The sequence below is a fragment of the Pseudophryne corroboree genome, chromosome 3, assembly GCF_028390025.1.
Source record: "Pseudophryne corroboree isolate aPseCor3 chromosome 3, aPseCor3.hap2, whole genome shotgun sequence".
Lineage (NCBI taxonomy): Eukaryota > Metazoa > Chordata > Amphibia > Anura > Myobatrachidae > Pseudophryne > Pseudophryne corroboree.
This window is the reverse complement of record NC_086446.1, coordinates 252,147,109-252,167,670: the sequence shown is the minus strand read 5'-3', so window position 1 is coordinate 252,167,670 and position 20,562 is coordinate 252,147,109. Positions and strand designations below refer to the sequence as shown.

Sequence of the window (20,562 nt, the reverse complement as noted above, 5' to 3'; positions counted from 1 at the left end):
AGTGACAGGAGCCAGGTGCTGCACTGTGACATTATCGTGCAGCACTCCGCTCCTGTCACAGCATATGAGCTGGCAGTGCAGCCAGACAAGTTTGATGAAAACCAGGGTCAGGCCACACCCCCTTCCTGCAAGGCTATGACCCTGTTTGGCATGCAAGCCGGGGGGGCTTTCCAGGGCACCATGTGTCAATGACCCAAGTAATGCCCTTTCAGCGGCTGGAGTAAAATCAATTGATGTCACAGCTTTCTTCTTCCAGATGCACAAACCCTGCTCTATCCCTAGGGATTCTGACATGAATGGTGTAGTGGTTAGCATTACTGCCTCTCAACACTGTGGTCTTGGGTTCAAGTCCCACCATGGCCCTGTGTGGAGTTTGTATATTCTCCCCGTGCTTGTGTGTCTGAATGTGGTAGGAAATATAGATTGTAAGCTCCACTGGGGCAGGGACTGATGTGAATGGCCAAATATAAAGTGCTGCAAAATATACTTGTGCTACATAAATAAATGATAATAAGTAATTAGCATATGGTAGTAAGTAACTCAGGCTTCCACGGCTGACCACAACTACAGCCACTTTGTGTGCGACTCAGAATCAGTCCATGAATGTTTGTTGTATTACGGTTGCTATCCTAAGTTTGAACATAAATGCATGCAAAATGCAATTATAAGCAACGATTCCTGCTAAATGTTTTGTACCAAAAAACCTATCAGCAATATTAGCAAGTTAGGGATTTTTTAACATGCAGAATTTACCCGATTCCCTGATAGATCAGCAATCATCGATGTCCGCCAATCTGCAATTTTGATTGCCTGGGAATCATGGCGCTGATGTATGGCCCACATATCAATCAATTTACAACCAGCGTATCCGGCAATCTCTAATGAGTGTCCCGGAATGCCTTGCTTGGTCAAACAAAAGATTAATTCCTTCATGGCAAACAGAACCGTGACAGTACCTGCAGAAAACAGCTATAAACGTGTTAGCCTGACATGGGCCAACTAGATATATAAGTCAAAATGAACTTTATTTCACTACAGCACTAGAAGTTTTGTTTTCTTGTGACACTGCTCATGAAATCTACTCTATATTTACCTTTCAGGTATCTGTCTTGTCCTCTATGAGAAGAGATTTGGATTTTTACAGCCAAACCTTGGGGAAGAGGCCCTGGATTTTATCACAGCCATAAAAACCGTAAGTTGTGATTACAGTGATGATAATAGGCTTCAGCCCTAGACTGAACAGAAGATCATATATCTTGGGTCTTAGATGTTCAGCACTGGTAACATAGGAAACCTGATGCACAATCTCATTGGTAACATAGAACTTAATGGTAAAATGTTGGTATGTTTGTTATACTTTTTTTTAAATATTTTTGTAGATTTCCCCAATTACATGAGTCTAGTAAATAATAAGGGCAATGGGGCAGTATGGATGGTGTAATGGTTAGCATTACTATCTCACAGCACTGAGGTCATGGGTTTGATTCCCACCATGGCTCTGCCTGTGCGGAGTTTGTATATTCTCCCCGTACTTGCGTGGGTTTCCTCCGGGTACTCCGGTTTCCTCCCACAATCCAAAAATATACTGGTAGGTCAATTGGATCCCAACACAAATTAACCCTATTATGAATGTCTGCTCGTGTACATGTGGTAGTGAATATAGATTGTAAGCTCCACTGGTGCAGGGACCGATGTGAATGGGCAAATAGTCTCTGTAAAGCGCTACGGAATATGTGTGCGCTATATAAATAACTGATAATAATAATAATAATAATAAGGGTGACTAGCCATACCTTTTCAGTTTCAAATTGCACTGATTATAGCTGCACTAATAAACTCTCCCAAATATTTTAGCATACTAAGAGTCTAATTCATCTTACGCAATGGCCGATGTTTCATACAACAGAGGGACTATCTGCAGACTGTGCATGTGCTGCGACAGGAAATGGCCATTTAGATTGTGTTAACGGGGAGTTTAGGGGAGTGGTTGGAGAAACGCTGGCTATTTTCAGGGACTGTATCTGCCATCAGCTGCATGATGTATGTGCAAATACATGGCATCTAAGGGTATAATTCAGAGCTGATCGTAGCAGCAAATTTGTTAGCAGTTGGGCAAAACCATGGCCCTCATTCCGAGTTGTTCACTCGCAAGCTGCTTTTAGCAGCATTGCACACGCTAAGCCGCCGCCTATTGGGAGTGAATCTTAGCTTAGCAAAATTGCGAACGAAAGATTCTCAAAATTGTGAATAGAAATTTCATAGCAGTTTCTGAGTAGCTCGGGACTTACTCTGCCACTGCGATCAGTTCAGTCAGTTTCGTTCCTGGTTTGACGTCACAAACACACCCAGCGTTCGCCCAGCCACTCCCCCGTTTCTCCAGCCACTCCCGCGTTTTTCCCAGAAACGGCAGCGTTTTTTCACACACACCCATAAAACGGCCAGTTTCCGCCCAGAAACACCCACTTCCTGTCAATCACAACAACGATCACCAGAACGAAGAAAAAACCTTGTAATGCCGTGAGTAAAATACCAAACTTCTTAGCAAATTTACTTGGCGCAGTCGCAGTGCGAACATTGCGCATGCGCAATTAGCGGAAAATCGCTGCGATGCGAAGAAAATTACCGAGTGAACAAATCGGAATGAGGGCCCATGTGCACTGCAGGGGGCGGCAGATATAATACTTGCAGAGAGAGTTAGATTTGGGAGGGTTATATTATTTCTGTGCAGGGTAAATACTGGCAGCTTTATTTTTACACTGCAATTTAGATTTCAGTTTGAACACACTGCACCCAAATCTAACTCTCTCTGCACATGTTGTATCTGCCACCCCTGCAGTGCACATGGGTGGTCATTCCGAGTTGTTCGCTCGTTGCGCTAAGCTAATTAACACAAAACTTAATAGATTTGCTGGTGTTCGAGCGACGATTTTCAGTCGCACTGCTAATCGGTGAATGATTGACAGGAAAGGGGCGTTTCTGGGTGGTAACTGAGCGTTTTCCGTGAGTGTTCTAAAAAACGCAGGCATGTCAGGGAAAAACGCGGGAGTGTCTGGAGAAACGGGGGAGTGGCTGGCCGAACGAGGGTGTGTTTGTGACGTCAAACCAGGAACTAAACGGACTGAGCTGATCGCAATCTAGGAGTAGGTCTGGAGCTACTCAGAAACTGCAAGAAAATATTTAGCAGCAATTCTGCTACTTTCGTTCGCAATTCTGCTAAGCTAAGATACACTCCCAGAGGGCGGCGGCCTAGCGTGTGCAATGCTGCTAAAAGCAGCTGGCGAGCGAACAACTCGGAATGAGGGCCTTGGTTTTGCCCAACTGCTAACAAATGTGCTGCTACGATCAGGTCTGAATTACCACCTAAGTCACTACTGCTGTGGCCAGTCTGCGTAGCCGTAGACCAACCCTTTGCTTCAATGTTCCCCGTAATTTCACATATTCTGCTAATGTGTACGCAATTGCGATTCAGTTTGCGATGGCTCTGGTGGGCGTTTATTTTCATTCCTGGGTGACATCTTCGCTTGCTAATATTAGGAGCTCCATAACCTAGAGAACTGCAATTGCATTTGTGTACAAACATAAATTAGGCCCTGAGTTAATTAGTATATTATAATATGGCTACAATTGTAATGTTACTGTATGTTAAATTTTAGGACGAAAAATAATATTGTGAGGTGTTCAAAATAGACTGGAAATGAGTGGAAATTATGGTTATTGAGGTTAATAATACTATAGGATCAAAATGACCCCCAAATTTTATGATTTAAGCTGTTTTTGAGGGTTTTTTGTAAAAAAACAAACAAAAACAAATCCAAAACACACCCGAATCCGACAAAAAAATTTCAGGGAGGTTTTGCCAAAACGCGTCCGAATCCAAACACGACCGCGGAACCGAATCCAAAACCAAAACACAAAACCCGAAAATTTCCTGTGTACATCACTACAATACAGAGACCGGTGCAGCTCTAGAATGGTAAAAAATTGCCAAACTAATTTGTTGGCATGATGGCATCCTATGATTGTGCCACACTGAAAGTCACTGAGCTTTCCGGCATGTCCCATTCTGCTGCTAATGTTTTGCTTTGGAGATTGCATGGCTGTATGTTGATTTTATGGTAGAAATCGTTGTGGCTGAAATGGCCAACACACTAATTAGATGGGGTAGTTATGGCCATGTAACATGTAATCCTTTTTTTTGTTTTTTTTTGTTTGTTTTTCACTAGCCATTTTTCTCTATGTTCTGAATACCTGTACACCCCTCCTCTTATCGTTTGATACATATGCCCTTATTTATCAATGAGTGATAAATTTCACTGTGAGTGATAAATTGCACCAGTCACTCTGCTCCTAACTTACATGTCACAGGCTGGGTTTGAAAAATGACAGTTAGATTGTCTGGTGCAATTTATCACTCACAGTGAAATTTATCACTCATTGATAAATAAGGGCAATAATTATTCTACTGCTCCTATTCTACTATGGTCATAGCTGATAGATGTAAATCAGAATAATCAGATTTATTCCTCCAGAGAGAATCAGTACTAATGGGTGTTCGCGGCCAACAGGAAACTCTTGCAAAGGGCATTCCCGATACAGTACCTCCAGAGGCGGATTGGCCATAGGGCTCACAGGGAAGATTCCCAGTGGGCCGACGCACCCGCGGGGCCTGTTTTGTTCGAGGACATGTGGTCCTATTTATAGACATAATGAATAAGATGCAAAATAATTTGCATATATGAAAATTACTTTGCCACTTAGCCTGTGATTGTAGATGATCTAGTGTATGCTCTGTCTGCCTGCTTAGTTGACATATAAGATTGAGTGAATAGTGATTGAGATATGGTTGGTGTAATAAGCAAGAAAATATATCTTTCTAAAGAATTATATAGTTTCCTAAATTCTTAGGGTGTATCATATAATGTGCTCATAATATGTAATTTTATTTCTTTTTAACTTCCCCCTTGATGCTGGACATGCCCACTATCTGGAAAGTCTTGGGGAGAGGGTGCTGCTGCCATGGCAAATGGCTAGACCTTACACCGCTGGTGCTGCCCATGTGGGGCCACTAGTACAAAGTTTTCCAGGGTCGCTTTTTGTTCCCAATCCGCCCCTGAGTACCTCTGTGTCACCCTTATTAATACTTTGCTTTATATAGAAAGCATATATTTCCACTAAATTTGGACTTGATATTAGGCCGGTTTGCACAGCCATTACAATTTCACAGTTCTAAACCAGCATTTGCGTAGTTTAACTCCAGATGGAATTCTGCGATTACCATGAAAGAAAGAATAATGTCCTGTAGTAAGAATATCTGCAGTTCTGGATACTCAGCAAAAAGTGGCACAGTTCCCTAAGGTTACCACCAGATTGCTTGCTTACTTTATGAAAATAAGGGGGTAAATTAGCAAAATGATTCATTTAATTCTAAGAAATAGTGAACCCGTAACTGTACCTTATGCATGCAGTCTTTGTATCATTGTGCACTGCTAAATGTCTGATTCTCTTGTACAGATGATGAGTACGTTTGGATTGATGATGGTGACACCAGTTGAAATGCATAAATGCTTGAACACCCGTATCTGGAAAGACCACACTAAGGCCTGGGACAGCATCTTCAGAACAGGTACAGTACCATTCTGTTCCCAGCCTCCCTAGTGCTCTTGTCTTAGGATATGATGATCCTGTATGCAATGTAGACATTTACAGAGTTGAGCAATTATCGGTAAACAGTGCAAGTGCCAAGGTACAGATGTCCTCATTCATCTTTGCAGCACTCACGTCAAATCAGCCGCTCTTGGCACAACAGGTCGCTTTAGAATCTTCTAACGTCTGGTTTATTTTTTGTTTCTTCTAAATGCTGAAAGTGTTTGTTAGTCACAACACACTGATACTAGGATGTGCGAGGAGAATGTGCTGATTAGTCTGATATGACACGTTTATATTTGTGAGCGACTGAGTCTTTGAATCTGCATACGAAGTGCTACAATGTAGCAGCCATACGTTTTTCCCATACCAGTTCTGTTCTGCTCCATATACACATTAAGTCACACACAATATGTATATCAAATTAATTGGCACAGTCTCCTCATGCGTCCTAGTCACATTTCACTGCGACTAAGACGCGGGACCTAACGGCTCACTCACACTAGCTGCATGACTAGATGTATGAGGACACATCTGTACCTTAGAGATGTCGCTTGCAGTGAGGATGTATTTGTAAAGTAATTGACTGTCCATTTCTATGTCCACCATGAACGACAGTAGAGCAGCTCATAGAATTGAAGGGGGTGGTCTTCAGTATGCCGACTGTCGGGATCCCGGGATCCCGGCACACAGTATACCGGCGCCGGAATCCTGACAGCCGGCATACCAACACTTTTTTTCCCTCGTGGGGGTCCACGACCCCCCTGGAGGGAGAATAAAATAGCGTGGCGCATGTAGCGCGCCATCGTGCCCGCAGCGTGGTGAGCGCAGCGAGCCCGCAAGGGGCTCATTTGCGCTCACCGCGCTGTTGGTATGCTGGCGGTCGGGCTCCCGGTGCTGGTATGCTGGTCGCCGGGAGCCCGGCCGCCGGCATACCATACTACACCCATTGAAGGATCTGCAACCACTGCTGTCTCTTTGGGGCTAACTCAGACCTGATCGTAGGCGTGCAAAATTTTCCTGACATGCGGGTGGACGCCCAGCACAGGGCTACTCCACCCTGCATGTCTGGCCCTCCCCCCACCGCACAGGTACAAAAGAATCGCACGGCGGCCATGCTTTTGTACCTGAAGAGTAGCTCCCTACCAGCGCAGCTCCTGCACGCTGGCAGAGAGCTACCCGTCACTCTCCGGGTCACAGCGGCTGTGTGTGATGTCACACAGCTGCTGCGGCCCTTCCCCCGCGCAGTCCGGGCATGCCCCAAAAACGGTGGCCCGACGACGCCGTCCCCCTCCCGCCTAGCGCATGCCTCTGCCTGACAATCAGGCAGAGGTGATCGCTGGGCTGAGATACTCATAGCATCTCTGGCATGCGCTGGCACACTGCGGCACCAGTGCATGCGCAGTTCAGACCTGATTGTCTGCTGTGCAAAAACGCACAGCAGCGATCAGGTCTGAATAAGGCCCTTTGTACGCAGTATCTTGGACTTATAATGCCGCTTGTGGGCATCTGAATACATTTCCAGGAGGTTATAGCATTAGCATATTTTGCTTTAGTATACGTGTCTGAATTAGGCCCTTAGTTCCTTTGTATTTACAGAAGAAATAAATATGAAATGATTGACTTAATTGAAGCAGAACATAGCATATAATCAGCATGCTGACCCAATTAGCCATGATAATGGGAATTTGTATGATGACTTAACCATTATAAGAAAATAGAAGTGGGGGTTGTAAACACTGATACACCGGAGGTTGTATAACTGTACCCAACAAATCAGATTCTAGCTGTTACCTTTCTAGTGCAGTTAAAAAAAAAGAAGAAATATGATTGCTACGGCTTACAGCACCTTGGATTTGTGCATCATTGTTCATATATCTCGCTCTATGCATATTTGTACGTTTCAGTGGCACAATCGTTTATTAACAACTTGGACAATTTTGACTCTTTTATCTCAATAATTGATTGATGCCTTGTTATTGCTTCGTTTTTTCGACTACATGTCTCTTCCTTTACATTACAATATATTGTGAGTCTATTTTGTGCAGGGTTTGTGTTTTAAACTGTTATCTGTCTCTCTTGCAGCAAAATGTCACATAGACAGAAGATTGATAAAGCTGTCCAATAAGGACAATGAGGATTTTCTCTGTACAATCTACAAAGACAGCAAGTTATCCAAGAAAGAAATGTATGCTACAATCACAGAAATGCTGATAGGAGCCGTGGAAACGGTGAGAACAGTTGTCTCTTTCACCATGCAGAACTTATCCCAGAAAATCCTCTGGATCTAGTGTAATTCTCCAGAACAGATTTAACATGTATTAGTGGCAGGAGGTACTATAAATACAGGTGTGCAGAACAACTGATTTTCTATTCATAGAATGTTCTTGCAAGGTAATTTCGTCATTCTGCATTCTCATGGTCTATTTTCTTCTAACACCGTAGGGGAGATGTTTTAAAGCTTGGAGAGAGATAAAGTACCAACCAATCAGCTCCTGACAATTAGGAGCTGATTGGTTGATAACATATAAATATAGAATTAGACATCAGATAACCACTTGGCCCATCTAATCTGCACATGTACTGTATGCACACACACATACGAATTCATTTTTTTTGTTGGGAGCTAATTAACCTACCAGTATATTTTCGGAGAGTGGGAGGAAACTGGAGTACCTCCCAAGGGGAAAATAGACAAACTCAACACAGTTATGGCCGTGGTAGGAATCGGACCCATGACCTCAGTGCTGTGAGGCAATAATGCTAACCATTACACCATCCATACTTTCTCTCTCTCCACTTTATCTCTATCCATAGCGTGATGCATCTAACCCCTTGTCATTTTGTGCATATAGTGAAAGCATATTGTAAAACGATGTGTATTTTTCTAAGAATGGTCCTTCATTTGCAGCAAATCATTTAGAAATAAGCAGATATTAAATAACTAGGTGATTCATCGCGCCCTACGGGCACTCTTCACACCGTTGCAAGGTGCTACGCCCCCTTAACCCCTGCAAGTCCTTTGGGTGGGCAGAATTTTTATTATATTGAATATTACCTTCAAGCATAATGTTGTTAGTGGTTAAATATTTTACAGGCAAGGGCGTGCAATGGTCAAGGGGGCGTAGGCGTGAAAAGCGGACGCAGGGCACGATGAATGACCTAGTGTGTTAATAATATGTTATGTGCACATAATTTAGGTATAAAGACAATGGGGCAGATGTATTAAGCCTAAAGAAGGCATAAAGAAGTGATAAAGTGGTGAAAAGTGCAAGGTGATAACACACCAGCCAATCAGCTCCAATATGTAAATTGACAGTTATGAGCTGATTGGCTGATGCGTTATCATCTTGCACTTATCACCGCTTTATCACTTCTTTACACCTTCTCCTGGCTTAATACATCTGCCCCAATGTTTGGTAAATATCACATACACAGTGTGTGTGTTGGGAGATTATTTTTCATATATATATATATCAGAATACAGCCCCTTCCCCTATATAACATCACATACACAGTGTGCGCACTGGGGACTTATCCCTCATCACAGTATGTGGTATTAGCCTCTCACCAGTGTCACTCTACAGACTCTCCCTCTGCACCGGCAGCAGCAACAGCAACCACCATGTGCCTTCCTGGCCGTGCAAGGCATGCCTGGAGTTGTAGTCTCCCCACAGCACTGCCGTAACATCACGGTGACGCGCACCCTCCGCAGCCTATCACCGTGCAGAGGGAGGCGGGGACGCCGCATCCCCCCGTGGTGCTCCCTGGGAGATGTAGTCTGTAGCCGGCGCTCCCCCTCGCGCTCCCCAAAGAGCAGCCAGCGGTGTCGGGAACTACAACTCCCAGACTCCCCGTGGCCTCTCAGCTGACTGAGAGCTGCGCGTCGGCTGCTGAGTGTTAACATGTCGACCGGGAGGCAGCCGACAGCTGCGGCTGGGATGTGAGCGGTGGAGAGACGCTGAGGGAATCACAGTGGAGTGGGCATGGAAGGCGGCTGCTATCACCCTCCACTTTCCTTTCCGCCTCCAGCAGTGGTACACGGCCTGACAGCTGACGGGGAGCCCAGCACGGGTGTCCAGGCGTCCGTCCAACAGGTGAGATTACCCTCCACTCCCTCCTCCTCTTCTTCCCCGATCCCGGACTGACAGAAGTTCCTCCGCAGCCGCAGCAGTATGGCGGCCACCTGGGCAGTGGCGGAGCTCAGTGATACAGTGTATCGTCCCGGGGTGACTGCTAATTACCCCATTACCCCTTGTGGGGCTGTCATCAGTGCACTGGCTGCTGCTCGGTGTAGCTCTTACTATTAGTCAGCGTGTGTTTTACCTAGTGTCTCCTATCCAGATCTGTGTCTCTGTGATTCAGAGCTCTTAGCCACGCCCAGCATTAATAAATGAGTCATAGAGTCACAGATCTGGACATATATATAGGAGATGGTACTATAGCAAAATTAGAAATTCCACCAAACCTGGGAAGCCATTAGGAATTCATAAAACCAACGTAACAATATTTTGCTAAAGACAGTCACATGACCTCCACCAACATCCCACCCCCTCACTATCCTGATGGTCGGCATGCCAACCAACAGGGACTATTTCCACTCGTGGGTGTCACGACACCCATAGAGTGGGAATAGAACCAGTGGCGACTGCACCAAGCCCACAGCCTGGCGAGCGCAGCGATCCCACAAGGGGCTTGTTGCACTTGCCCCCCTGCCGGGTTCCCGGCGTCGGTATGCTGCCGGGATCCCGGCGTCGGTATGCTGACTGGCGGTCTCCTGACTGCCGGTCAGCCATACTACACCCAGCTCTCCATTAGTGTACAAACAAGCATTCCCCCCTGTTTTTGACATTAAATCACATCCATGAAAAATAAGTTGTCATTTTCATATAAAATTTAGGGCTGTTATTGACGTACTTGCTTGCTGCACAAACATTTGCAGTGCATCTCCTCTCACTCTATGTGGCATATTTCAGACCTGGATTCCAAGTAATCACAGTTTGTGAAAAGTAAACAGAACTATTGGCAAAGTCAATTATATTAACAGGAAGCTACAGCGTAGGTTAGAAAAGCAAACAGGTTTGCAAAATATATATATATATCTGTTGCAACTAGTGTGAAACGGCTCAATCTGCAGTCCTGCCTCATCATGTTATTTCTCTGTCTACACAACAGGCTGGCGTTCATTTATCTGACTAAGCTGAAACTGCGCTCTAGTATAACTTGCCTCATCAGATGAAGCAAGCAAGTAAACTAATACAGTGTGCATAAAAAATAAATTACAGAACATAAACCATCATTAACAAAACCTGTGGCTTTGCAGTGAGATGAATGAAGCCGCAGCGCTGCTCCTTTTTAAAACTTATGATTCATTCTAGTGATCTCTTGGTGTGCTCAAGTATGTGTAGTCTGACTGCTGTAGATGCAGTTTTAGAATTGTGATTTATTCAAGACATGTATAAGGCGTGAGATGATAATATTTTTAGGGGGTGATACAAGCATGTGTATTCACAATTGGGCCCCCAATGCTGCATATGGCAGTTAACCTCCTGCCTATTCAACTAGAGAATGTGTGCACGTCTACACCAGGTCATACATGTAGACAAATCTACAGTGTAGTGTATAGCCTTTTATTGTGCCTAACTTTATTGATCTAGTGAGTATTTGCCATGTCTTAAGTTGGAGAGATATTAAAAGGGAAGAAAAATCAACTTTACTTTTTTTAATACTCTGAGAAAAATATTTCCCACTTGATTTTGTGGTGACTAAACTACTCAAGTCTATAGGTTTCAAGACCATTTCTTCCTTTGTTCTGTTGTGATGTCACTACATTAATAGAACAGTTTGCCATTTGCACTAATTAAGGACTGAGTAAATGGGGAACTTCAAGGCAGATGATTCAGCTGGATGACATCTTTCACTTTTTTTCCCTATGTGTTACATATACTATATAATTACCTATTGCTTTCAGTTTCTATAAAGTTCCTTTTTTTATCATCTTCCAGACGGCTAATAGCTTGCTGTGGGCCATATTTAATATTTCTCGTAATCCGATCATTCAAAAGAAACTTTATGATGAAATTAGGAGCGTGTTGTCACCTGACCAAGTGCCAAGTGCTCAAGACATCCGCAATATGCCATACTTAAAGGCATGCTTAAAGGAATCAATGAGGTATGTTTTCTTGTGTTTGAGACAAACGTTACAAGAGCTTCTAACGTATGAACAATAGAGATATGGATAGTTGGGCATAATTAGGTCCTATTTCTAGTATAGTGTAGTAGTATAGACAGAGTCCTCCTGGCCTTTAAACTTACACCATGCAGATGCCAGCTGGCTTCCTAAAATGTGTATTAATATTTTCTAGATTATTAGTTTACTAGCATTTCTATGAATTACTTTCTGAAGATCTGTGGTCCAAAGACATTTTTGCAATAAATTAACTCCTGTTTCTGCTTAGTTGCCCCAGATCCATTCTACATGAGACCCCTTGTTAAGTAGCCAGGATGGTAATGTGAAGAGTGTACCGTACAGTACAGTATGTGGCTGTAATGATTTTCTGTATTCATGTTTTGTTTGTAGGCTGAGCCCATCTGTTCCATTCACAACTCGCACTCTGGATAAAGAGACTGTGCTAGGGGAATACGTACTTCCCAGAGGAGTGAGTATTTACAATGAACTGGTGTTTATTGTACCACCGTAAATAGCCATGACAATGAAGGACCAAAGAATAAACTGAAGCACCAAGCAAGCATAGTCACCCATGGGACACCCTGTATCTCTAAACCGATGGGGGTGTTCCATGCCCAAATGTGCTGAGAGAGGCTTGCCAGAGGGAATTTTATCTAATTTCTATGGTCATTTCCAGTTATTAACATAAAATGTTCATGGGTGAATGTAGAACAACCTAGGCTCAGCCAGTTCTGAAATGTATGAGCTTGGGGAGCCATCCACTGTCTAGCTATGCAAACTCTGACCAGAACAAGGTGGTTATTAACAGAGCTGTAAATATTGACCAAATACATCATGAAGATAAAGTCCAAAGTACATGTCCCAAGATCCCACAGATGGGTACGAATCCCGAAGTCCATTACACAATTGTAAAAACCTGTGGAATACAGCGCCACTTGTGGGATAATATCTCAGTAAAAAGAGTCTACAAAAGTAGTCCACATAAAAAATAGTCCACATAAAAAACATTCCCTATTATGGGCAGCCAACCCCTAAAGAAACAAAATAGGTAAAATATTGTACAGGTTAAAACATGGAGAGAGTAGTGTTAGGTTGTGCTTTTAAAAAGTATTATACCTCTAAAAAGAGAAAACAGGTAGCAAATATGGAAAATTAAAATATAACAAATTTATTTACAGTAAGACAATTTATATACAATGAAGTAAAAAAATAAAAATTAAGAGCAGAGTATACAGGGGACCAGGGAGTAGAGCGAAAGAGAGGGCATCGGAGAGAGAAAACTGGCAGATGGGCAATGAGAGGAAATAAAGGATTTAGGGGTACATTTACTAAGCAGTGATAAGAGTGGAGAAGTGAGACAGTGGAGAAGTGCCCATGGCAACCAATCAGCACTGAAGTAGCATCTATAATTTGCATACTATAAAATTATACAGAGCTGCTGATTGGAGAAGGAGTACAACGGGTATGTGCCTGGGAGGGAGAAGGCTAACAATGGGGATAAGCTGAGATACTCTGTGTAGCTACTTTCTGGCTGTGGGTGACATCTTTTGTCAGCACCCTTGGCAAGTGCCCTCCTGGCCAATGTTTAGATATGCCCCTGTTAGTAAGTGATATACTTATGGTATTATAAGGCACCACAACAGATTTCATAAACAGGGGGTGATGACGGCAAAGTTTTATATTATTGTACATCAAGTTCAGTATTTGTCTCTAAGTAAAGGTAATGTGGTAATGTTTTGTCACCTTAACCAGACAGTACTGACCATTAACAGCCACGTTCTGGGGTCCAATGAGGAATGCTTTGATGAAGGGACTCAATTCCGTCCAGAGAGATGGTTGCAAGATAAGGACACAATCAATCCATTTGCTTACGTTCCATTTGGCATCGGGAAAAGGATGTGCATCGGGCGACGTTTAGCTGAACTCCAACTGCAAATCAGCATATGCTGGGTGAGTGTTACCGGACATTGAGGGAGTTGCACAAGGGATGCAAAGAAACATTGTACTCAGGGACATATTAAGAGAAGAGGGAGCCCCTGTGCAGTCTCCGTCTTGGCCCTCTCCTCTCTAATAGTTATTAGGTATTAAAAAAAATGGATGCAGGGTGAGTGGTCTGGGCCCCTCTGCACCCATTATAGCTATGCCACTGATTGTACTCTAAAACTGGGTACACACCTAAAATATATGTCTCAGAGTCCATCACTCCGACTGAGCGGCCGATTTGGTAAGCTATACACCCTTACTAATCGGTCATTCAATATTTATGGCCAGACATCACAGTGCAAGGCATTTAAATTTGCCTACCCAGGTGTGAGGTCACTGTCGGCAGCTCCTGCGGCCACCTAATGGGCCTGTGACCTGCATAAACATACAGATGAAACAATATATCTGCTTTGCAGAAGGGCCCACCTGATCATTCAGACATATCTGGCAAAACCATGCCTTGTAAGTGTTTGCCCCTTTATAAAAAGTCAGAGATCGGACGGCAACTCGCACCTCTGGTGATCTCGGACTGCATTACATCCCACTGCCTGTCTTTTACACACGCAGAGACACACTGGGGCAGATGTATTAACCTGGAGAAGGCATAAGGAAGTGATGAACCAGTGATATGTGCAAGGTGATAAACGCACCAGCCAGTCAGCTCCTAACTGTTAATTTACATATTGGAGCTGATTGGCTGGTGCATTTATCACCTTGCATTTATCACTGGTTTATCATTTCGTTATGCCTTCTCCGGGTTAATACATCTGCCCCAATATGCAGTACATCATTCATCGGCTGAACAGACAATAAATTGCATAGTGTGTAGTGTGCATAGCAGGCAGAGGTTTGGGGGATTCTCATAATTTTACAAGTACCTAGAATAATGGGAAATGTTCAACAAATATCCTTCCATGCCTATGTTTATGAAGTTTTCGCCTCTTCTTATACATTAAAATGTTTTAAAATGCCCCTTGTGATTAGTATTATGTGTTACTCTTTATTAAAACATGAAGTATTATTTGGTTACTCTTTGGACTCATACCACAGGTTGATGATCTCGGTCCTTAACAGTTCATGTTTTCCAGGTCACCTAGCTGGTGTATAGGTGTATTCATTACTCACTGACACATTTTAAAAGATCCACAGGTGGTGCTAATTATTTATTTCACTTGTGATTCTGTGTGTGGAGACCTGGAAATCGTGAACTATTGGAGGTCCGAGTTTGGGAACCACTGATCTAGGCTAAATAAATGGCAGGCTTACTCAGATGCCTGAATGCTGTGAACATTGCAACAGATAGTTACTATGGTGATCTGAGGCTGCTTCAAGCAAAGCACTCGGATCTGTGATACATGCAGGAGGCATATTTTTCCTACAGGCGCCTCCTGCTGTATTAGCATATTTTAGTATTGTTGCTGCGACTAAAGATGCAGCAGTGATGTGACACGTGTCCATATCTGAATCAAGCTTAATATGCACAACGACACGTATCATAATATAGATCCTTTTGGTAGCCAATAGTAAGTTTTTACATTCCACTTATACTGCATACAGTATGTCCCTATGTAACATTTACACTTAGCCCACCAATATTCCAGTGCTTCAAAAATTTACTGCATCTTACTTATAGTACGGCTGGATCGCAGTGACTGGAAACACTATTGCTAGTTATCAGCTCAATCATGGTCAGTATAGTGCTAAATAAAATCTCTGCACAATGCAGCATCTGCAAGTGCCTTTTTTTTTTAAACGCATTTGTTTTATTCCATAGAAATGATCAAAGTGACGCCATAAAGTCATTTTACACCAAATTACACACAACTCACACACACAACTCAAAGGACATAATGGGTTTCCAAGAATATGTCAACTGCTAATTGCTCATGTTTCCCTGTGATTCCAAGCAATGCCTGTAATAGCTATGTCTCCAGTACAGTGAGGTTCTAAGAATTTTTAGTGCTTTGTAGACTTTAATGAAGTAAATGTCATATTTTTGCAATTTCTTTTATGCTGCTGTGTAAATGTTGTTGTCATTTTGTTTTGTAATTTCCCTGTCACAGCTGGTTAGGAGGTATAACATTATAGCCACTGATAATGACCCCGTGGAGACTATTCACTCTGGAACGCTGATGCCCAGCAGAGAATTACCAGTGGCTTTCCTCAGACGGTAAATAGAGGTGAGTCTAAGTAGTACAACCTGATAAACATAGTTGCCTATCCTCCCGCATTCTGTAGGAGACTCCCTGAAATAGCATCAATCTCCCTCACTCCCTGAATAGTCCAGCAATCTCCCTGATTTTACCTTATCCCCATTATGTAGCTGTTATATTCTTTTGGGGGGGGGGGGGGGGAGAAGAGAAATTGGAGATACCTACATTCAAATGGGATCATCAGTGCCATTTCCCTGCATTGGTTATAAAGCCCAAGCACCAGCCAATCAGCTCCAATATGTAAATTGACAGGAGCTGACTGGCTGGTGCGTTATCACCTTGCACTTATCACTATCTTTTTGTATCACATTTACTTTCTCCTGTTTTATCACTGCTTTACTATTTCTCAAGGTTTAAGACATCTGCCCAATGATCCCTATGACTACATGCATTTACAGTATATGGAAACTCTTGTAAAACATAATACACAAACAAATCCTGCAAAATATCAGTTTATCTTCTTCAATAAGCAGATCTTACTAACTTTGGGGCTCATTTACATTTGGATGTAGGTCATTTTTATGACACGCCCCTTAGATGTAGCAATACACGTCTGCGCTGATAGGTGTTACTTTCACCATCTCCCTGATATGCTTTTTCAAAAGTAAACAAGTACTGTATGCTGTTAACTAGTTTCAGACCTAGCATTGCCAAATGCCATTAGAGGCTGACATTATACTATGCTGGGGTGTCCATATTGACACAGCATTACTGCCCTGAAAAGCAGGTATGTAGGGTTCCATTTAAAACAATGTTCTTGCTACTTGCATGAAATAAATATGATTAATATGGTAATGTAGAAGAAATAATAATAATAATAATAATAATAATAATGTAAAATTTTCCCTTATGTTCTAGTGGCAGGGCAATAGCCCTTCTTATTTGTGGGACCTGCACTGAAAAAAAAAGTTTATTTAATCAATCCATTTTTATTTTCAGGGGTCTCTCTGTTTGAAGCCATCCTCAGATATTTGATAAACTGGCTTTCCCAGGTGAAAGCATGGGAAGCCTTCTCCTGTGAAAGCCCCTTCATATATAGATATGATATAGATAAGTATATGTATGTGGGTGGGGGCTTTTCAACAGCTTTTTAACATTTTTATTCCTTTTTAAAATCAGTCTCTTAAAGTCTGATGTTTTACATAAGGTAATTTTCCTGTTCCCCAGAGACTATTGGAAAGTTTCTGTGCTTTGTTTTCCTAATCAAAACCTGTCACAGAAAATTACACTTATGATTCATACTGCTGTATTATAAAATCTTCAGTTCAACGGAGTTCATCTACTTCCTGGAAAAAACATTTGCATCAAAGTTCTCCCTGAACTGCGGAGGATGTGCAATGTAAATACATTCTCATTTCAAAGCAACACATTAGTTCTTGATTACTCTTCTGATTTTTATCATAAAATGTTGCAATGGCAAAGGTATTAGTTACATCCCTGTAAAGCAGTCTCCTCAGGAACTTAGTGTGACTTTCAGAAAGTTACTCCTATTAAGTCTGAGGGAAGGCAAAGCTTAGTCCTTATTTAAAAAATAAAACTAAAAAAAATTGGAAATTAATTATTAACAAAGCACTGATTTCATAAGACTATTATGACATAAACAAACCACCTTCAATGACATGAAATAGAAGGTAAAAGTGTCCTAGACCAAATTAGCTCTGGGAATATATGACTTTCTGGCTGACCTATTCATAACACACCCACCACTACCACCCTCCCTGCTAGTAAACACATCATTTTACATTTTTAAATATTTTTGTTTTGTTTTGTTCTTACCTAATTGGAGATGCCTCGTGATATTGGTGGTTGTTCTATGTAGGCGAAAAATTGATCTTGTGGTGATAAAAGATAGATCTGTGCTTTGATCCACATTCTGATAACAGACCCTCAATCGTAAAGGATGGATATACTCCCTGTACATGAGTCCATAGGTGTCAATATCTATAATAATTAAAGATGTACTGTAAATGTACACATATTGCTGATACATAGATACAATCACCAGATTTCACACACAAATCAAAATCATGAATGCTTACAATAATAAAAATAAAAGTTGTATTTATTGAAACATTTAAAGTTTTTGTAATCGCTTACATCAGCAAAAAAAGCTTTTGGAATTTCAATTCAAAAGCATTTATGTAGCAATCCATTTTAATACCACTACAGATATGTGACCATAGTATCTCTCTCTCTCTCTTTGTACACAGTGTCTCCCTGAATGACGTACAGTATTAAAGGACAACAAAACAGGCCAATTCCAGTTCCTGCTAAACTCCATGGCACGCCTGACATTTACCGACAGGGCAGCTAACAAGCCTTGAACCAGTGAGATAAGAGGAGAAGCCAATGTTTACATTGAACCCTGACAGAAATGTGCTGAGGTCTACAAAAGTCAGGTCTATGACGAGCAGAGTGGACCATGCTCAGGGACCTAGGCCTTGCTGTACAGAGTGTTTGTAGAATGTGTGTTTATTTTGCAAAAAGTAGGTCAAGGCTACAGTGGAGAAATGGCAGTATAACTAATAAGAGGGACAACATAACAAGAACACGCACATACAGTAACACACATCCTTTAAAGACTTATTACAACAAATTGTTGCACTTGTCTGGAGATAACATTTTGCACTTAAAGGAAAATATACTCTGTGTAAGGCTCATTTTCACTTTTTTTCCTAGTAAGAGAATCTAATTCATTAACATGACTTATTGCTTGCAATGCAGAGACTAGTCAAATAAGTTAGACTCAGATGGAACAGTGCCTCCCAGAGGCCAAATTGTTATTTAAAATGTCAGAACACTTTCCAATGATACACGTGGGTGTACCCTCACTGCACCTGGGAGTACCAATCGGCAAATAAAGCCCTGAAAAACATCTATTGTTAAAACATGAAAAACTGCTGTAAGCTGTATGTATGTTGGGTTAAAACAAAAACTGAACTATAGACTGTTTTACTCTGCAGTATTTATGAACACATGCTTTGGAAGGATCTGACATACTGTGGTTAGATTCTTTAGATGGCGTCATGGCATAGGCCAGTAATTGCCTCATACTTGAATGATGTCACTAGGAACTTGTGAAATGATAGGCTGTATTCTTGTGAATGATTGTCCAGCTCACAAAATAACCACCGCCAGTTATGCAGCCATCCTATCACCTTTATTCAGCTAATTATAAAAAATGTATTGTAAATAGTGTGTCAATAATGAAGATAACTAGGTGCCCATTGGCGTTGTCTTTACCCATACTAAAAGAGCTGATGAAGATTCCTTTTGACGCATCTCTTACATGTACATACAGTATGTTCAGTTCTTACTGCCAACTGAATATAAGCTTTTATAGTATTTTTTTACCTTAATGTTGAATATTGAGTTTTCATGCTGCTCTGTAAATAATGTCAGCCTCACTTTACTTCTCTTGTAAATAAAGACCTTTAAACATCAAACATTATTTTTGCATAATTGTTCAAAGTACAGAGGATTACTTTGGAGGGTGACTGTTTCATTCATAACTGGCTGTCACCAATGTTGCTATGTCGCATCCCGAAGTATTAAATATCATATTATACCTATCACAATTCATATCCCAAGCCAGAGGTTCTCAAACGCGGTCCTCAAGGCACCCCAATGGTCCAGGTTTTAGGTATATCCATGGCTCGGCTCAGATGGTTAAATAAAATTGACTGAGGTGCTAATTACAGTAAGTCACCTGTGGCCAAGCATGGATTAACTTAAAACCTGGGCCATTGAGGTGCCTCGAGGAACACGTTTGAGAACCTCTGCCCCAAGCCATTGTGAGGGGATTTAGTAGGCGTGGAATGTTATCATTATGGCTGACAAGGCCATTTCTATAAATGCTAAGCATTACATTCTTCAAGACCAGGTTTTGCTTCCGATCAGTGGTGGATTTTCCACTAGTCACGTGCCTGGAGATGACACTTGCTGGGGGTGGCAGCACAGTATGCTCACTTGCATGAGAGCCCTGCTAGGCTAATGGCCAGATGGGGATTGGGTGGGGGTAATAGTCAGTAAAGTGTGATGGTGGTGGGAAGGATGGGGGGGTGAGGTTAGTATTGCTTTGGCAGTCGGGAGGCCCTAACACGAAGAAGGCAGTGACATGATGGAGGGTTATTTACAGTGCTTTAGCCCACAACATTACTTGGGGGATTGGCTTGGGGATATGAGTTACCAGAGGCTACCTATGGACATCTCCCAGTGATCATCTGAGTTGCAGGTGCCCTATGGTATGTGGCTCCAGAATGCATAATACACAACTACAGTAATTATACAGAAATGGAAATCATTTTTATGCAATAGCAGTAGTGTGAATGATCCCACTTGAAGAATTGTACGAAATGTATAATAGACAAAAAGTACATGGTTAACACAATACAGGCTACATTAAACATATTTCGAATGGTAAGTGGCAGGTGGTCAAGCTGGTTCATCAAATATTTTTAATGTTCTTACTCCCATCTTGTCACACTATCAATAGGAAATGCCTGATTGTAACACTTTATAACAAAATTGAAA

General features: G+C 42.0%; 1 protein-coding gene across 1 annotated transcript in view; it reads left to right on the top strand.

Moving 5' to 3' along the window:
- The window catches only part of LOC135055215 (1,25-dihydroxyvitamin D(3) 24-hydroxylase, mitochondrial), a 28,608-nt gene extending 9,133 nt beyond the window's left edge, over positions 1-19,475 (top strand). The window contains exons 6-13 of the mRNA XM_063959001.1: positions 1,101-1,192; positions 5,512-5,623; positions 7,729-7,874; positions 11,649-11,815; positions 12,224-12,302; positions 13,586-13,783; positions 15,880-15,996; positions 18,240-19,475. Coding sequence (XP_063815071.1) covers positions 1,101-1,192; positions 5,512-5,623; positions 7,729-7,874; positions 11,649-11,815; positions 12,224-12,302; positions 13,586-13,783; positions 15,880-15,990 — 905 coding nt within the window. The 3' untranslated portion in view covers positions 15,991-15,996; positions 18,240-19,475. The remainder of the gene's footprint in view (positions 1-1,100; positions 1,193-5,511; positions 5,624-7,728; positions 7,875-11,648; positions 11,816-12,223; positions 12,303-13,585; positions 13,784-15,879; positions 15,997-18,239) is intronic.
- Positions 19,476-20,562: the final 1,087 nt, after the last annotated feature.